The sequence below is a fragment of the Pseudophryne corroboree genome, chromosome 4 (genome assembly GCF_028390025.1).
Source record: "Pseudophryne corroboree isolate aPseCor3 chromosome 4, aPseCor3.hap2, whole genome shotgun sequence".
In the NCBI taxonomy this organism is placed as follows: domain Eukaryota; kingdom Metazoa; phylum Chordata; class Amphibia; order Anura; family Myobatrachidae; genus Pseudophryne; species Pseudophryne corroboree.
Genome location: NC_086447.1, coordinates 643,174,820 through 643,195,006, shown reverse-complemented (window position 1 = coordinate 643,195,006; position 20,187 = coordinate 643,174,820). Strand labels below are relative to the sequence as shown.

Below are 20,187 nucleotides of genomic sequence, written 5' to 3'. Positions count from 1 at the left end.
CGTACTAATCTGTTTACAATATCCCTTATGGATGCTAGAGAAAATAAGATTTTAATACCTACCGGTAAATCCTTTTCTCGTAGTCCATAAGGGATACTGGGCGCCCGCCTCTGTGCGTTGAATTTCTGCAGGTTATCTGTTATGTGTAACAGTTCAGCTGTTGCTGTTTCTGTCGCCAGCCGTTGCTGGCCCGGTTATGTTATGGTGTGCTGATATGTAAATCTCACCACATTTATTGTTATGTTCCTTCTCTCAAGTATGTCTGTTATCCTTCAGGCTCTGTTTACCTATACTGCCTGTGTGAGGGGGTATAGAGGGGAGGAGCCAGCACACCCAGTCGAAGAAATTTAAAGTGCACTGGCTCCTTTGGACCCGTCTCTTCCCCCATCGTACTAATCTGTCCCCAATATCCCTTATGGACTACGAGAAAAGGATTTACCGGTAGGTAATAAAATTCTATTCTTTATGCCTGTGACAGCATATAGTGTGGGAATACACAGGGCTGATATACAATAGGTACAGGAATAATATGTAACTGGTGTTTTGTGTCGGGGCATATGAATAATACAAAAAGAGCGGTGCTGGTACAGTAGGCATTGGCCTAGTATATTCTGTGTGGAGGGGGTCACAGGGCTAATATATAATGTGTAGAAGGACCAGGCTCTTGTAACATTTGGCCAGGGCTTATGTATGGCACATATCTGTGAACATCTCTATAGCAGTCATATGCCATTCCTATATTTGCTTCCTTAATAACATTTGTGAGTTAAGTTAAATGATGTAGAATGGAATTCATTTTTTTTTCTATTTGTTATAGGAGGATTGGAATGAAATTGATGGACTTAAAAAAGGGAGTCTACATGGTATCAGTGAAGAAGACAAGACACAAAACTTGGAAACTCTACCACCAGGTACATTGGGCACACACAAAGATTTAACTGCAAAATTTCTGTAATCCCAGAGACTCGATGTTGAGATCCTCAACGTCGCCCGTTTCTTTGTGCTTCAATGCTGAGAAATACAGGCAGGTACTTATCCATCATGCAATACCATTAGGGAGGCGTCTGATTGGCTCCAAATTTGAACTATCTTCAGCGTAAAGAAGAACAAGGAGTCCTGGAAGTGATGATATGGCCCCCACAGAGCCCTGATCTCAACATCATTGAGTCTGTCTCGGATTACATGTGGAGACAGAAGGGTTTGAGCAAGCCTACATCAACAGAAGATCTGTGGTTAGTTCTCCAAGATGTTTGGAACAACCTCCCTACCGAGTTCCTTCACAAACTGTGCAAGTTTTTGAATTTATGCTGTTTTGAAGGCAAATCGTGGTCACGCCAAATATTGATTTGATTTAGATTTCTGTTCATTTACTTTGCATTTTGTTAATTGATAGAAAAAAAACTATTGATACTTCGATTTTAAAAAACGCATTCTTACTTTGCTGCATTTGTTCCACATCTGCCTAAAACTTTTGCACAGTTACTGTGTGTATAAAAAAAAATATGATGTTTCACCAGTAAATGAATTGCTCTGACAGCAAGTTTGCTTAAAACTGTAACTGTGAAACAATTTACAATGTAATCACAAATGATGGTGTAACAATTGAAATATAACCATTTGAATGGATACACATTGAAATGTGAGGAAATTGATTCAACTTTATCCTGTGTCTGTTCTGCTTGTGGTTTTTTGAATGATACAGTATGAGCATATACACAGGTCCTAGCATAAAAATGTAACTACCGTGATAATAAAAGGGAATTGCCCTTCTCAACCAATATCTTCCTGATATATGTGGTCTTAATATAATGTATACAAAATGATGTCAATTACTGTTATGAAAGAATATTAATTGACCTAGGGGGGAATGTAATAGGGTGTGAGAATCAGAAAGTGAGAGATTTTGGGAGATTTCTCCTGTCTATTTAAAGTGGCAATCATTTGCATGGCAAAATCAACCTGGAGAAATCTCCCAAAACCGCTCATTTTCTGAATCTCACACCCTATATTACATTCCCCCGCAAGACTAGCCTAAATGTGCGGGAACTGGGTGACGTGACACACTACCCTTCCCCCCCCCCCCCCCCCCAAACTTATTAATTCTTTTTTTCACTTCTATTTGTTAGGATCGTTTAAAGAGACTGTGCACCCATAATACTCACTTTTCCTTTTGAACATTGGACTCTCACAAAGATTTAACTTGCAAAATTTGTGAATACAACCTGTGTTTGGGGCACATTAGTGATACTCAATAACAGGCTGGATTTATCCCAGCAATATAGGGGTGATATGACTATATAATTTATAACAACATTGGTAGAATCCCTGTATCTTTTATATAAGAAATCAAGACAAAGATTGCCAACAGTCATTCTATTTGGGCTGATAGCTGTTGCATAAAATTCGGTTTTCTGTACTATGGCTCTATAGCCTCCACCTGACTTCGTGCAGGTTTGAACAGTGGGTTGGGGTTAGCTGATTAATTTTCATTTTACATTGTTATGCCATAAAATTGCCAAAACAGCTTTGCTTAGTACAACCTTTTACTAACCTTTATTGCAGTTATTTTATTCCATGATGCAGATCTGATACGTTAGAACACTGATGATTTGTTTGCCATTCTTAGGTAAAGTACGATGGCAAGACTTTGACCAAGAAGCTTATGTTGGTGTCACTGCAGTACGACCTGGTCAGGATGCTTACGCTCGTAATAAATTCAATCAAGTGGAAAGTGACAAATTACATATGGATAGGAGCATTCCTGATACAAGGCATGACCAGTAAGTATTTAATCAATTAGTCCTTCTACACCTTGGTCTTGAGTAGAAGTGACAAAAGTACCTTTTTACATATGGCTCTTGCATTTTTTATACAAGAGTAATAAATAGGACAACTGATATCAGTAATCCAGCTAACTACCACAAAAATGAACAATATTTTTCAAGCACAAAAGCTGCTGTTAGACAGGTGTAAAACTGACAACAGAACTTATCACTGCCCCTACATTGTGTATTTTACATAATAATACACATAAAAGTGCATGCTAGTGGGCTTCTGTGTGTTCCGGTCATATGTGCACTGTATATCGCCCATATATCGTGCTATGACATGTGATGATACAATGCATTTGATTGAATTGATTGCATAGTGCATCTGTGCTATAACTGTAACAATATTCATACATAGCATGTGACGGCCTAATCTGCTTAGGGTGTGTACACATGGTGAGATCCTTGCTATGCCCGATTTTCATTTGCAATTTCCCTTGAACTCCCCAGAGCCCAGATAGCACAAATTTTGACTAACTTTTCTTGAGATATGGACTATGTGTGCTTACGATTTTGGCTTATGTGAGATGTCATTGACATGTGAGATGAACTAGATAGTACACCGATCTAGCAAGGATTGACTTGCCTGCACAATCTATCTTTTCTTACGATGCCGACCTGGCGGGACCGCGCATCGCGATCGAGTCGGGGTCGCAAGGTGACTTTCACCTTGCGATCTGCACTAACTTTTCTTGCGATTTTGACTATATAGTCAAAATCGAAAGAAAATATCTCACCGTGTGTACACACCCTTAGAGTTATTAGTGTAGGGAGTGTGGTACTTCACACAGTCACTGGGGCAGATGTATTAACCTGGAGAAGGCATAAGGAAGTGATAAAGCAGTGATAAGTGCGAGGTGATAAACGTGCCAGCCAATCAGCTCCAATATGTAAATTAACAGTTAGGAGCTGATTGGCTGGTGCGTTTATCATCTTGCAATTATCACTGCTTTATCACTTCCTTATGCATTCTCGAAGTTAATACATCTGCTCCAGTGAGCGATAGTCAAATTATATATCTCTCATAATCGCCTTTCTAAAGTGATCCCCGTTATCGCGCATATCACGCCCAAAGTAATCCGGTTTAGCTGCATAAAGGGTAGGGCGTCTTGCTACCCTGGGGGTAGCAAGCGGAAATGATGATACCACGCCCATTAACAGAAACAGAACGGATATGGAAAGGGGTGAAAAGAATTGAATACCACCCTGTATATGGATAAACTGAGTGTGGTACAGGATAACGTATTTAGCAGATACTGGTATATGTGCTTGTGGTTGTACTTGGCTTTGTGCAGAACAATAGCTATGTTTATAGAGATGCTATTTGAGTAGTTATGGGATGGTAAATATTGCATGAGTGCTCAAGGGCTGGCAGCTTGTGCACCAGGGTGGCTTCTAATACGCCAGTCATGTTTGCTTAGACCGCACCTACTAATGTTCTTCTATTAGCCCACTTATTTCTGTGTGTATAACATTTTATAGTATAAAGCTGCAGGCTCCTGACGTCTGCTGGCACCAGCGTTTTCTCCAATGTCCTTGTGGTATTAGTAATAGTCTTAAATGTAGAGAGCTGGGTGTATAGTGTAAAGCTGGGCATACTCTATACAATTATCTGGTAGACCATCTTCCAGATCTGGCTGCTCGGAATGAAAATCTGGTAATATAAGGGAGCAAATGACACTTGACCATTTGCTCCCAAACACTGGAAAAAAGAGACACAAACACAAAATTGTTAAATCCGTGATTTAACTGCTTTGGAAAAACAGACAAAACCTGTCGTTCAGATAGTGTTTCGGAGCAAATAATCGATTACCATTGGTTCCCTTATAGTACCAGAATTTCATTCCAACCAGCCAGATCTGTCAGACGATCTGTCAGATAGTTGTCCCATTGCCATCCTAAAGAATGAGACATGGAGCTCCACCCACAAAGGCATTGGTGCAGCACCCATTAGGCTTAGAAAGTTTGGTTCTTGTACTGAAAGGTGTCTTGGAGGATTGGGTAAGAGGAAACATATTATGTTAGGAAGGTGTAAACAGAGAAGCGTATGGGCTGTGTCTGTTTGCATGCATGTGTTTTTTGTCTGTATTAGTGCACTTGTCAATTTTTTTTTCACCCGGTAAAATCTTCTATATTGATGTAGAAAACTTAACATGACTTGAAGCTTTCATGTTATCACTGTGAGGTTCCTTATTTTGTATGAAAATATTAACACCAATATTTTATACAAAATAGACAATTGTCAGCCCTTAATGCCACCAGTGAAAATCTGTGTGTATCCAGTAAACGGAGTCCTGAGGAATCTAGTCTTATTATTATCTAAATCTTTTAACTTTCAGCCCAGTGTAATGGGTTTCTGGTAATAATTTATAGCTGCTTTTCTTATTATGGCCTATTTTGCAATGATACTTTCAATTTGTGTGCGTGTTGTTTATTTTTTCCCCCTTTTATTATTCTATGCTTTTGCTGTATGATGAACACAGAGTATCTTGCAGTCTTTAAGTGGGATGTAGTTATGTGACCAGCGGTCCGGAGACCGCCGGTCACATTACCTCCCCCTACATCCCGCACCCTCACAATCCCGACGGTTGGCATGCCGACCAACAGGGACTATTACCACTCGTGGATGTCCTCAACACCCATACAGTGGCACAGAGTCCGCAATACATAGACACCATATGGTTGATAGCTTGTTGCACTCGCCACCCCCTGCTGGCATTCCACTGCCGGGATGCCGGCATTGGGATGCTGACTGGCCGCCTCCTGACTGCTGGTCACGCAATACACACCCCTTTTAAGAAAGAGGCTTTCTGGATTAGATGTACTTCAATTAGCCCAGATACTTTTTTCTGTCAGTGTATGTCTTCCCTCCACTTCCACTCATACCGAAAGTTCCTCATTGGCCAAGGAGGGCTTGGTATCCAGATCTTCAGAAGTTGCTCATAGAAGATCCTCGGCCTCTTCCTCTTCGGGAGGACCTGCTGCAGCAGGGGCCGTGTGTGTATCAAGACTTACCGCGGCTACGTTTGACGGCATGGCTGAGCGCCGGATCCTAGCCCGAAAGGGTATTCCCAAAGAAGTCATTCCCACTCTTATTCAGGCCAGGAAAGGAGTAACGTCTAAACAACCACCGTATCTGGAAAAAATGTGTCTTGGTGTGAAACCAAGAAGGCTCCAACGGAAGAGTTTCAGTTAGGACGTTTTCTCCATTTTCTTCAGGCGGGTGTGGATGCGGGCCTACGATTGGGTTCAGTCAAGGTCCAGATTTCGGCCTTGTCGGTTTTCTTTCAGAAACAATTGGCCTCCCTTCCATAGTTCAGACGTTCGTGAAAGGGGTTCTGCACATCCAACCTCCATTTGTGCCTCCTGTGGCACCATGGGATCTTAACGTGGTATTGCAGTTCCTTCAATTGGATTGGTTTGAACCTCTCCAGGAGATAAGTTAGTTTCTCACTTGAAAAGTGGTCATGCTATTGGCCTTGGCATCCGCAAGGTGGGTGTCTGAGTTAGGGGCCTTGTCTCACAAGAGCCCTTATTTGATCTTTCATGAAGATAGGGCTGAGTTAAGAACTCGTCAGCAATTTCTTCCAAAGGTGGTTTCTTCTTTTCATATAAACCAACCTATTGTATTTGCCAGTGGCTACTGACACCTTCGCTACTTCAAAGTCTCTGGATGTGGTCAGAGCTTTGAGAATTTACGTTGCAAGAACAGCTCGGATACGGAAAACAGAGGCTCTGTTTGTCCTGTATGCTCCCAACAAGATTGGGTGTCCTGCTTCTAAGCAGACCATTGCACGCTGAATCAGAGGTACGATTCAGCACGCTCATTCCATGGCATGATTGCCGTTACCGAATTCGGTGAATGCCCATTCTACTAGAAAGGTGGGCTCATCCTGGGCCGCTACCCGGGGTGTCTCGGCATTACAACTTTGCCGAGCAGCTACTTGGTCAGGGGCAAACACGTTTGCTAATTTTTTCAAATTTGACACCTTGGCCGATGAGGACCTCAAGTTTGGTCAGTCGGTGCTGCAGGGTCATCCGCACTCTCCAGCCTGTACTGTAGCTTTGGTATAACCCCATGGTGCTGAAGTGGACCCCAGCATCCTATAGGACGTATGAGAAAACAGGATTTTAATACCTACCGGTAAATCCTTTTCTCCTAGTCCGTAGAGGATGCTGGGCACCCGACCCAGTGCGTACTTTACCTGCAGTAGTTAGTTTGTTGTAGTTGTACAGGTGTTGTGTTACAATTATTTTCAGCAGGTTGCTGCAATAGTTCATGCCCGTTGGCATGTGTTATGTTGAATGCCATGTTGTGCGGCATGGTTGAAGTGTGAGCTGGCGTGAATCTCACGGTTAACGTTAAAGTAAATCCTTTCCTCGAAATGTCTGTCTCCCTGGGCACAGTTCTTATACTGAGGTCTGGAAGAGGGGCATAGAGGGAGGATCCAGTTCACACTGTAGAAAAGTCTTAGTGCCCATGGCTCCTGCGGAACCATCTATACCCCATGGTACTGAAGTGGACCCCAGCATCCTCTATGGACTAGGAGAAAAGGATTAACCAGTAGGTATTAAAATCCTGTTTTTTTTTTTTTAGCCTACTGAGCACACGAAAAAAAATCCCTGATAAATGCTGCCAGCGGCTGCCCTTCGGGGCTAATTGGATAGCCCCAGTGTTCAGTTAGCACACTGTAAATTCCCACTGCTAATTTGAATTCCCCCTTGAATATTTGTAATGTTTCCTTTATGTTGACTATGAGAATACTTGACATAAGGAAGCTTCCTGGTTTATATTGCTCTTAATTCCTTTGGGGGTCTTCTTTCAAATTAACGCTAAACTGCTTTTGTAATATGCATCCACTGTGATTTCAGTTTACTGCTACTGCCTAGTGCTAACAGCGGATTTTAATTACTTTCCAGTTGTACAGAATGCATCTAAATAATTTCATGCACTATTGCTATATAAATATTAAAGATTACATGATAACTTGAGCTGCTTGTCAAATACTATTCCAGGATTGGAAAAATCTGTGCACCTGCCCTGATTAACACGCAACGTGGATCACTGATATTTGGATTAGATAATAGATATAAGCAAATAATGAACCTATCCATCTGTCTTGGAAGCATAGTATATTTAACCATGTTGACGTAAACTGTTTAGAAGCTTTATGGTTCAGCTGCTAGGGATAAGGAATAGGGAGACTGGAGGAGTGTCAGAGTGTCAGTCATGCAGATAATACAGCAGTCTTGTTTTATGAAACACCTCCATTTCAGCACATTTTCCAGTAATCTGTGACTCAAATAATGTTTAATAGCCACACCAAACACTACTATCCCGCTCATGTCAAGCAGAGTTCTGCCTATGATGGGTGCATTTCGCAATGATGTAGCACCTGTGTAAAATGTTGTTATTGCAATATTGTCTTTGTTTATGCATTTATGTCTCCCTATGCTGTTCTTTTTAAAATCTAAATTAAAATTCTTTACTAAAATAAATGAAAGATTTTAACAATGCTCATCCAAATGAGAAGCTAGAGGTGATATCGGTCAGTGTAAAGCTGCCATCATGGAGCCATCACCTAACACCAGTAATTAGGTGGTTTTTGTATTCTATTCCCTTCCTTGTTTTATTTTATGTAAAGCTTTATTGCTGTGTGACCCACTAGCAGATGAACAGATTGAGCATGTTCAAACTTGCTGCTGTAGAAACTCCATGGACACCTAGTAATCCCATCATTATAATGGGGATGATTGAGTGAAACTTACAAACATGTACAGGTATGTGTTTACAGAATGGAACATATCCTTTCACTATATAGGGTATACAATGAATATAAATGTAGTCAAGTTTTCATTGTAGTTTAGTGTTTGTAACATCTCTGTCCCATATACAGTCTTTGTGAATTCGGGAAAAACTGCATCTATTTTTATTAATCTTTTTTTCTCTAACGTCCTAAGTGGATGCTGGGATTCCGTAAGGACCATGGGGAATAGCGGCTCCGCAGGAGACTGGGCACAAAAGTAAAAGCTTGAACTAGCTGGTGTGCACTGGCTCCTCCCCCTATGACCCTCCTCCAAGCCTCAGTTAGATTCTTGTGCCCGAACGAGAAGGGTGCATGCTAGGTGGCTCTCCTGAGCTGCTTAGAGTAAAAGTTTATTTTAGGTTTTCTATTTTCAGTGAGTCCTGCTGGCAACAGGCTCACTGCATCGTGGGACTAAGGGGAGAAGAAGCGAACTCACCTGCGTGCAGAGTGGATTGGGCTTCTTAGGCTACTGGACATTAGCTCCAGAGGGACGATCACAGGTTCAGCCTGGATGGGTCCCGGAGCCGCGCCGCCGGCCCCCTTACAGAGCCAGAAGAACGAAGAGGTCCGGTGAAATCGGCGGCAGAAGACGTTCCTGTCTTCAACTAAGGTAGCGCACAGCACTGCAGCTGTGCGCCATTGCTCTCAGCACACTTCACACTCCGGTCACTGAGGGTGCAGGGCGCTGGGGGGGAGCGCCCTGAGACGCAATAAAAACTGAAATACCTTAGGATGGCAAAAGAAATACATCACATATAGCTCCTGGGCTATATGGATGTATTTAACCCCTGCCAGTTTTCCAGAAAAAAGCGGGAGATAAGGCCGTCGTGAAGGGGCGGAGCCTATCTCCTCAGCACACAAGCGCCATTTTCCCTCACAGTTCCGCTGGAAGGACGGCTCCCTGACTCTCCCCTGCAGTCCCTACAGAATCAGGGTAAAAACGAGAGAGGGGGGGCACTATTGGCAGCTAAATTATAAACAGCAGCTATAGAAGGGAGTAACACTTATATAAGGTTATCCCTATATATATATATATATATATATATATATATATATATATATATATATATATATATATATATATATATATATATATAGCGCTCTGGTGTGTGCTGGCAAACTCTCCCTCTGTCTCCCCAAAGGGCTAGTGGGGTCCTGTCCTCTATCAGAGCATTCCCTGTGTGTGTGCTGGGTGTCGGTACGATTGTGTCGACATGTATGAGGAGGAAAATGATGTGGAAGCAGAGCAATTGCCTGTGTTAGTGATGTCACCCCCTAGGGAGTCGACACCTGACTGGATGGTTGTATTTAAAGAACTACGTGACAATGTCAGCACTTTACAAAAAACTGTTGACGACATGAGACAGCCGACAAATCAATTAGTGCCTGTCCAGGCGTCTCAGACACCGTCAGGGGCGATAAAATGCCCGTTACCTCAGTGGGTCGACACAGACCCAGACACAGATACTGAGTCCAGTGTCGACGGTGAGGAGACAAACGTAATGTCCAGTAGGGCCACACGTTACATGATCACGGCAATGAAGGAGGCATTGAACATTTCTGACACTACAAGTACCACAAAGAAGGGTATTATGTGGGGAGTAAAAAAACTACCAGTAGCTTTTCCTGAGTCAGATGAATTAAATGAGGTGTGTGATAAAGCGTGGGTTTCCCCCGATAAAAAAGTGCTCATTTCTAATAAATTATTGGCACTATACCCTTTCCCGCCAGAGGTTAGGGCGCGTTGGGAAACACCCCCTAGAGTAGATAAAGCACTCACACGTTTATCCAAACAAGTAGCGTTACCGTCTCCTGATACGGCCGCCCTCAAAGAACCAGCGGATAGAAGGCTGGAAAATATCCTGAAGGGTATATATTCACACATACTGGTGTTATACTGCGACCAGCAATCGCCTCAGCCTGGATGTGCAGTGCTGGAGTGGCGTGGTCGGATTCCCTGACTGAAAATATTGATACCCTGGATAGGGACAGTATATTACTAACTATAGAGCATTTGAAGGATGCATTACTATATATGCGTGATGCACAGAGGGATATTTGCACCCTGGCATCAAGAGTGAGTGCTATGTCCATTTCTGCCAGAAGAGCGTTATGGACGCGACAGTGGTCAGGGGATGCGGATTCCAAACGACATATGGAAGTATTGCCGTATAAAGGGGAGGAGTTATTTGGGGCCGGTCTATCGGACCTGGTGGCCACGGCAACGGCCGGAAAGTCCACCTTTTTACCCCAGGTCACCTCTCGGCAGAAAAAGACACCGTCTTTTCAAACTCAGTCCTTTCGTTCCCATAAGTACAAGCGGGCAAAAGGCCACTCATTTCTGCCCCGGGGCAGAGGAAGAGGAAAAAGACTGCACCAGGCAGCCTCTTCCCAGGAGCAGAAGCCCTCCTCTGCTTCTGCCAAGTCTTCAGCATGACGCTGGGGATTTACAAGCGGACTCGGACACGGTGGGGTCCCGTCTCAAAAATTTCAACGCGCAGTGGGCTCACTCGCAAGTGGATCCCTGGATTCTGCAGGTAGTATCACAGGGGTACAAACTGGAATTCGAGACGTCTCCCCCTCGCCGGTTCCTGAAGTCTGCTCTACCAAAGTCTCCCTCCGACAGGGAGGCAGTTTTGGAAGCCATTCACAAGCTGTATTCCCAGCAGGTGATAATCAAGGTACCTCTCCTACAACAGGGAAAGGGGTATTATTCCACGCTGTTTGTGGTACCGAAGCCGGACGGCTCGGTGAGACCAATTTTAAATCTAAAATCCTTGAACACTTACATAAAGAGGTTCAAATTCAAGATGGAGTCACTCAGAGCAGTGATAGCAAACCTGGAAGAAGGGGACTATATGGTGTCTCTGGACATCAAAGATGCTTATCTCCACGTCCCAATCTACCCTTCTCACCAAGGGTACCTCAGGTTTGTAGTACAAAACTGTCATTATCAGTTTCAGACGCTGCCGTTTGGGTTGTCCACGGCACCTCGGGTCTTTACCAAGGTAATGGCCGAAATGATGATTCTTCTTCGAAGAAAAGGCGTTTTAATTATCCCTTACTTGGACGATCTCCTGATAAGGGCAAGGTCCAGGGAACAGTTAGAAGTCGGTGTAGCACTATCTCAGTTAGTGTTACGTCAGCACGGGTGGATTCTAAATATTCCAAAATCGCAGCTGATTCCAACAACACGTCTCCTGTTCCTAGGAATGATTCTGGACACAGTCCAGAAAAAGGTGTTTCTCCCAGAGGAGAAGGCCAGGGAGTTATCCGAGCTAGTCAGGAATCTCCTAAAACCAGGCCAGGTGTCAGTGCATCAGTGCACGAGGGTCCTGGGAAAAATGGTGGCTTCTTACGAAGCGATTCCATTCGGAAGATTCCATGCAAGAACGTTTCAGTGGGATCTGCTGGACAAATGGTCCGGATCGCATCTTCAGATGCATCAGCGGATAACCCTGTCGCCAAGGACAAGGGTGTCTCTTCTGTGGTGGCTGCAGAGTGCTCATCTACTAGAGGGCCGCAGATTCGGCATTCAGGATTGGATCCTGGTGACCACGGATGCCAGCCTGAGAGGCTGGGGAGCAGTCACACAGGGACGAAATTTCCAGGGCTTGTGGTCAAGCATGGAAACATCTCTTCATATAAACATTCTGCAACTAAGGGCCATTTACAATGCCCTAAGTCAAGCAAAACCCCTGCTTCAGGGTCAGGCGGTATTGATCCAATCGGACAACATCACGTCAGTCACCCACGTAAACAGACAGGGCGGCACGAGAAGCAGGAGGGCGATGGCAGAAGCTGCAAGGATTCTTCGCTGGGCGGAGAATCATGTGATAGCACTGTCAGCAGTGTTCATTCCGGGAGTGGACAACTGGGAAGCGGACTTCCTCAGCAGACACGACCTTCACCCGGGGGAGTGGGGACTTCATCCAGAAGTCTTCCAAGAGATGGTAAACCGTTGGGAAAAACCAAAGGTGGACATGATGGCGTCCCGTCTCAACAAAAAACTAGACAGATATTGCGCCAGGTCAAGGGACCCTCAGGCAATAGCGGTGGACGCTCTGGTAACACCATGGGTGTACCAGTCAGTGTATGTGTTCCCTCCTCTGCCTCTCATACCAAAAGTACTGAGAATCATAAAAAGGAGAGGAGTAAGAACTATACTCGTGGTTCCGGATTGGCCAAGAAGGACTTGGTACCCGGAACTTCAAGAGATGCTCACGGAGGAACCGTGGCCTCTACCTCTAAGAAAGGACCTGCTCCAGCAGGGGCCTTGTCTGTTCCAAGACTTACCGCGGCTGCGTTTGACGGCATGGCGGTTGAACGCCGGATCCTGAAGGAAAAAGGCATTCCAGAAGAAGTCATCCCTACCCTGATAAAGGCCAGGAAGGATGTAACCGCAAAACATTATCACCGCATTTGGCGAAAATATGTTGCGTGGTGTGAGGCCAAAGAGGCCCCTACAGAGGAATTTCAACTGGGTCGCTTCCTACATTTCCTGCAAACAGGACTGTCTATGGGCCTAAAATTAGGGTCCATTAAGGTTCAAATTTCGGCCCTGTCGATTTTCTTCCAAAAAGAACTGGCTTCAGTGCCTGAAGTCCAGACGTTTGTCAAAGGGGTACTGCATATACAGCCTCCTTTTGTGCCCCCGGTGGCACCTTGGGATCTCAATGTGGTTTTGGGGTTCCTAAAATCACATTGGTTTGAACCACTCACCACTGTGGAATTAAAATATCTCACATGGAAGGTGGTAATGCTGTTAGCCCTGGCTTCAGCCAGGCGTGTCTCAGAATTGGCGGCTTTATCTTATAAAAGCCCTTACCTGATTTTTCACACGGATAGGGCAGAATTGAGGACTCGTCCTCAATTTCTCCCAAAGGTGGTTTCAGCGTTTCACGTGAACCAGCCTATTGTGGTGCCTGCGGCTACTAGGGACTTGGAGGACTCCAAGTTACTGGACGTAGTCAGGGCCCTGAAAATATATATTTCCAGGACGGCTGGAGTCAGGAAATCTGACTCGCTGTTTATCCTGTATGCACCCAACAAGCTGGGTGCTCCTGCTTCTAAGCAGACAATTGCTCGTTGGATTTGTAGTACAATTCAGCTTGCACATTCTGTGGCAGGCCTGCCACAGCCAAAATCTGTAAAAGCCCATTCCACAAGGAAGGTGGGCTCATCTTGGGCGGCTGCCCGAGGGGTCTCGGCTTTACAACTTTGCCGAGCAGCTGCTTGGTCAGGGGCAAACACGTTTGCTAAATTCTACAAATTTGATACCCTGGCTGAGGAGGACCTGGAGTTCTCTCATTCGGTGCTGCAGAGTCATCCGCACTCTCCCGCCCGTTTGGGAGCTTTGGTATAATCCCCATGGTCCTTACGGAGTCCCAGCATCCACTTAGGACGTTAGAGAAAATAAGAATTTACTTACCGATAATTCTATTTCTCATAGTCCGTAGTGGATGCTGGGCGCCCATCCCAAGTGCGGATTGTCTGCAATACTTGTATATAGTTATTGTTACAAAATTCGGGTTATTATTGTTGTGAGCCATCTTTTCAGAGGCTCCTTCGTTTATCATACTGTTAACTGGGTTCAGATCACAGGTTGTACGGTGTGATTGGTGTGGCTGGTATGAGTCTTACCCGGGATTCAAGATCCTTCCTTATTATGTACGCTCGTCCGGGCACAGTATCCTAACTGAGGCTTGGAGGAGGGTCATAGGGGGAGGAGCCAGTGCACACCAGCTAGTTCAAGCTTTTACTTTTGTGCCCAGTCTCCTGCGGAGCCGCTATTCCCCATGGTCCTTACGGAGTCCCAGCATCCACTACGGACTATGAGAAATAGAATTATCGGTAAGTAAATTCTTATTTTTTTTTTTTCTCTAACGGTCAAAAAAAAAAAAAACACATTCAAAAGAATAATTATTCCAGCATAGTGTCAGTATATATTACGGTCACTGTAGAGATATGAGTATAGCAGGAGAAATATAATTATATAAAAAATAATCTCAAAACGCGCCGATAGCGAGACTAAGGAGGTTGGACAAGCCTGCTCATCGGGACCAGTCTTTGGGCTGTGGAGTTTCCGGGACTTCTAGCCCTGATCTCTGCTTTGTGCATGTATTACTAGAGTCAACAACAGTATTCCAGAAGGGGATTAGATACCTATTTGAACCCAGTTTAAGGTAAATTATATACTTAGAAGGAAAGTTCAGTGGTGGGCAATTATATGATGAAAGTAGCAACTATTCCCTGTTAACACAAGGGGGCAAGTTTACTAAGATGGGAGTTCTGTTTAAGATGGGGTGTTGCCCATAGCAACCAATCAGATTCCAGGTATCTTCTATAAGGTTCTAGATAAATGAGAAAAGGGAATCTGATTGGTTGCTGTGGGCAACATCACCTCTTAAATAGAACTCCCATCTTAGTAAATTTACTCCAAGGGCTTCAACACCATTCACAGGTGTCATAACAGCGGGGGGGGGGGCGGGGGCCTTGTCACCTCGTCACCTCCAAACATTTGAGAGGCTACAGCCAAAGTACTTGGCCGTGGGGCTGCTATCTAGGGTTACCACGGGTGGTGTCACTGTAGTCTCTGTACAGAGATAATACACTTTCCAGCTGCTCCACCTCTTCCCTCCACACAGCTCTTCTTCATCTGCTTCCTGGGCTCTCCTCTTTGCACCTACAGTGTGCGGCTAGATACACTGAGCTGGCTCATCCTGGTGGACCAGCCCTGTGCCCTTCTCATCTCCCTCTTCCCCCTCTGCTGCCCCTTTGTCTCTTCTTCCTCAACCTTGGACACTACCCCCCCCCCCCTCCCCTTCCCCTCATTTCACACCAGGTTCAGCTGACACTGTACCCTGTAAGGAAAGAGCCAAGTCTCATTAACCTTCATGCCAATCCTCAGACAGGGTCAGAGCGGTGAGTGGCTTCTCCGGATCCCTTCCCTATAACAGCCACTCACGTGTGTTGTAGGTCTGCAGTATAAAGTAAAGAGATTGCTTATCCACAGTACATAAGTTAGACTGCTTTTTGAGCATTTTTTGTTCCCTGTCAAGAGCTTCTGAGTGCCGACCGTTCCATAGCATGTATTTCCCTTATAGGAAGGGGCACCAGAGCAGGTTTATGTGTCTGTACATAGTATATGTACGTAACTTGAATTCTGGAGATTTAACTGGAGGTTTATAATAAGCTGGTAGTTTATTTAATTGTCTTTCTCTCACCCTGTAGTCTGCCTATTGCAATCTGAACCTCTACAAAACATCTCTGTACTAAATGTATGTTCAAATCTTTTGGTAGATAGTTATGTGATTTTTGGATTTGTTTGTAATTTAAATTACCTGTGTTTCAAATTTTGGTTAGTGGCGCATATTTAATGAAGGCAGACTGGGTTGGTGTTTGCTTAGTCAAACACTGTGTAATTTAACCCCTTTGGTTAGTGGAACATTTGACTCAGCTGTAGTTGTGTCAATCTACCATAGTATATCTGTAGTTTCAACTATGCACAGCTGTGCGTGTCAGCTGTGCGTGTCAATACTCAAAGCGTTCCTATCTCTAAGCGTTTTGAAAAGTACAGTTAAAAAAACAGTTGAACAAACATTGAACACCATCAAGAAAGATTTCAGGAACATTATGTGGACTCGCCAAACCTCTGCAATGAAATCACCAGGACTACGCCCACTAACCCTCTGGCAGAAAACATCAGCAGTGCCTTACAGACTTACCCCTCAAGGTGAGCAGGGAGCACTGGAGGGAGGAGAGCACCTAGACCAGGCCCAGCAGGGTCATTTACATTGGATTTTGGTGTGCTCCCCACATTCTCATACCCCCCATACTGCTCCTATTCAGAGCTGTCTTAACAGCAGTGTAGGCCCCTGGGCACAGCAATGCACTGGGGCCCCTACCCACCCATCAGCGGTAGGGATGGGGGGTGCTATCAGCAGCAGTTTTGAAGTCCCGCGGGGGGTGGGGGGTGTTCTATCTTTCTCCTTCATCCACTAGGGGCCACTGGAGCGTAGTTACAATGGGGAAATAGTAGGCAGTAGTTGGGAGCTGGCACTTTAAAATTTCAACACTGAGGCTAGCTCCTCCCCTACTATCTCCCCTCCAAGCCAGTCTTAGTTTAGTGCCCGAGGTGAGCTGGTTCACTTGGGTTTAGCTGAAGAATTTTCTATTTTTTCTTTATTATTTTATTTTTCTTTCACACACGCACAGACTGGCAGCTCTGCCACTGCCAGTCTGCACCGCGGGAGCTGCCGGCGGGGTCCCATCGCAGCTGCGTGCGGCTCGGGATGGGCCCCGGCTGAGGGAGACACTGAGCTCTCCTGAGTTGGCGGACACCGCTGCGTGCGGCGCGTGTCGGGACCACTCCATCCAGCAGAAGATTCCGGCAGCATGGCAGCGGTGAGTATCAGTGGCCGGACACCGCTGCGTGCGGCGCGTGTCAGGGTCACTCCGTCGGCAGAAGATTCCGACAGCACAGTATACGTGGCCGGACACCGCTGCGTGCGGCGCGTGTCGGGGCCACTACATCGGGACAGCGGTGAGTACAATTTATCCCCCTCCACTGTTGTATAATTTTACATTTACAGTGTGCCCACTGTTTATTTACTCAATTTAACTGTGCAGTGTGCTCTGAGTGATAGAGGGCATTTGTGGCGGCACTCACCCAGAGAGATCCCGGCTCCCCTCTAATAAAAGCCTTTGCTTAAAATTTAAAATGGGTGCCATTGAGGTGGGGGCGGGGCTTTAGCCCGCTCTGCACAGCGCCCGCTCTGTGCAGAGGGCTCAGCGCTTCCCGGCCGCGGCATACATTGCCGGCGGGAGATACAGGACGCTCACCGCTTCAGCTACACTGAAGCGGGTTAGTTTTAAATTTGGCGCCGAAACGGGGGGGGGGTGCGGAGCTAACTCCCGCTCTGTACAGCGGGCTCAGCGCTTCCGCTCCCCGGCCGCTGCAGCATGCCGCTCACCGCTTCAATCACGGCCGCTGAAAGCTCCTTCCCCTACACTGACATAGTATCATGCCTGGCTGTACTGTGCATGATACATAAGGAGGGGAAGGACCTTAATCCCGCTCTCCTCAGTGGGCTCCCCGCTCCCCGGCCACGGCTCACAACGCTCTATAGCCCAGAGGGATCTCTCCCTGCAGGGGAGACCTTTACCGGGCATTTCATAGAGGAAGCCTGCTCTGTAACAGGAGCTGTGTCTCAGCTCAATAAGGTTCAGGGCTAGTTGCATAACACTAGTATAGCATATTAAGCAGAACCCAGGTTTTCTCTACCCTATTGGCTAGGAGTGTATATTTATTGGGTTCACTATTATATCACCCTGGAATATGTATTTCTCTACCCTATTGGGTTCACTATGTGTATAGATATATATGTAATGTATTTATATCACCCGGGCATATGTATTTCTCTACCCTATTAGGTTCAATAGGGGTGTGTATAGGAGATACAGATATTTATAGATGGATATATGTGTGTGTGTATATATATATATATATATATATATATATATATATATATATATATATATATATATATATAGTATATACCATATATAGTGGATACAACAAAACCCTTCCACAATGTTTATTAATAACACAGACCTGGGTTCACATTTCCACATAGCCTTGCCACATAACAAAATTTTCCCCTGGCTTTTCTCGCAGGCGGGCCGCCATTTTGAGAAACCAGCGGAACCTCCGAGAAACAGGTGTTGCAAAAGTTCTTCTTAATTTAGCGGTACAAATAATGCTATTTGTAATTTGGGGGACTGTGTGTGGCATCAGAAGAATAGCTGCTGTGGCTCAGTACGCTAGTAGCAGGGACATTTATATATAAAAAAAAAAAAAAAAAAAAAACTTAAGAGGAGCTCTCATAGCCTAGTGGCTAAGACTCCTAACCCGCAGCACAGCGTTACCAGTTCAGGTCTCTGCTGCTCCAGACATAAGTTTATTTGAAACATATCTGTCACTGCACGTTATAGTGCAGACATTACATAGGGCTACGCTTCTTTAACCCACCTTTTCTCTTTTCGTTCGTATCACCTGGTACAGTCAGAGAAATCCCTGTTAGGTGTTGATTGTGCGGTGAAGCCATCTGTTCAGCCCTCAGCGCAGCTACAGCACGCTACTTTTTGAACACAGATTATGCAGGTAATGTCACTATTAACCAGAGACCCTGTACGTCATTTCTCCTCTCCAGGTTTCTAAAAGAACCTTGCTAACCTTCCATGTTACACTGCAGATGAGAGGCCTCTCTTTAAGGAGGCGATACATGTCCAGGATACTGATTATGTTTCGTGGAGTCTGAACCAGTATCTCAGGATATTGAGGCGTATTGAACAGCAGTTCGTCTGGTGCTGCAGGTAAAGGAGTCGGACTCTTCAGGTCCCCCGGGGTTTGACGCCAAGGAGGAAATGACAGCAACTTGTTCAGTTTCGGATGAGCTGGATATGCTCCGGTAGGCGGCCGGGAGACATCCGAATTCACAATTTCAGGTATCGAACAATGTTTGTTTGCCTAGCCTATCCTTTTCCCGCAGATAGCAGGAAACGATATCAGACCTCTCCAGGGTATACCCCTCAATGTCTCACCGGTCCAACAGGCTGCCGTTTTCCTGGGGCAACCTTGCTGAAGGATCCATCTGAGAGACATATGCCGCAGCAGAGGTTCGACCTTGTCCGGAGCAGGTAGGTTGTGGAACAATTGTACTCTAGGTTACATCAACTGATGCTTTGGGACAGATCAGAGTCACGATTCTGCTTTATATTCTTTTGAGGTCTCCACGTCTGTATACTCGGAACCTGCATTTTCGCTTCGGCTGTCTTAACCCGACGACCTCTGGGGCTGCGACAGTGGCAGGCGAACAGGAAATCCTAATGGGCAGATGGTTCACGGGAAGGAACTTCCTGCATGATTTCTCGAACCATTGGGGTAAGTCTACTTTTCTTTCTTTTACGGCTGCCCCAGCTCCAAGACGGACATTTACAGGTCCTTCCTTTAGATCTCTCCGTGCCCTTTCAGGGTTTCGACTCCATGTCAGGGGCGGTATCTCCGTCACCAAGGGATCTCATGGTAACTGGCTGAAGCAAAGGTTCAGCATCCTCGGTCCAGTCTGATTTTAGGTCCTCCAACACACCCACAGGTCAGACCTTCCTACCACCTGGGAGGTCCCAGGGTAGGCGCAGGTCTGTGGTCTTTCTGGGAGGACTGGGAAGGCTTGGGCGGTTACAGACTCGATTTTGGAGTCCAACCGTCTCAGGGGTCCCTCGGCAAGGTTCGGCCGGTTTACGATGACAAGAGAGTCATACTGCAGGCGGCGCTCCATATGCTTCTAACCGTATAGGGTGTGGATCCCTGTTGTCACATATCATTTGAATCAGAACGGTTCTCAGACCTTTGTTTTCTTTTCACGTGCCGAAGCCAGATGGCTCGACCAGGCCTATTCTAGCCTTAGAATCCTTTCAGTCTGTGATTGCTAGTTTTGAACAAGAAAGTGGGTTTTACGTGTCCCTTGTCTTCAGGGATGCCGGTTTACTGA

The 20,187-nt window shown here is 45.4% G+C and overlaps 1 protein-coding gene across 2 annotated transcripts in view; it reads left to right on the top strand.

The window, feature by feature from the left end:
• GALNT2 (polypeptide N-acetylgalactosaminyltransferase 2) overlaps window positions 1-20,187 on the top strand; it is a 443,362-nt gene that overhangs the window by 97,492 nt on the left and 325,683 nt on the right. For both annotated transcript variants that reach the window (XM_063917730.1, XM_063917729.1), the window contains exons 2-3: window positions 818-911; window positions 2,627-2,780. In XM_063917730.1, coding sequence (XP_063773800.1) covers window positions 818-911; window positions 2,627-2,780 — 248 coding nt within the window. The remainder of the gene's footprint in view (window positions 1-817; window positions 912-2,626; window positions 2,781-20,187) is intronic.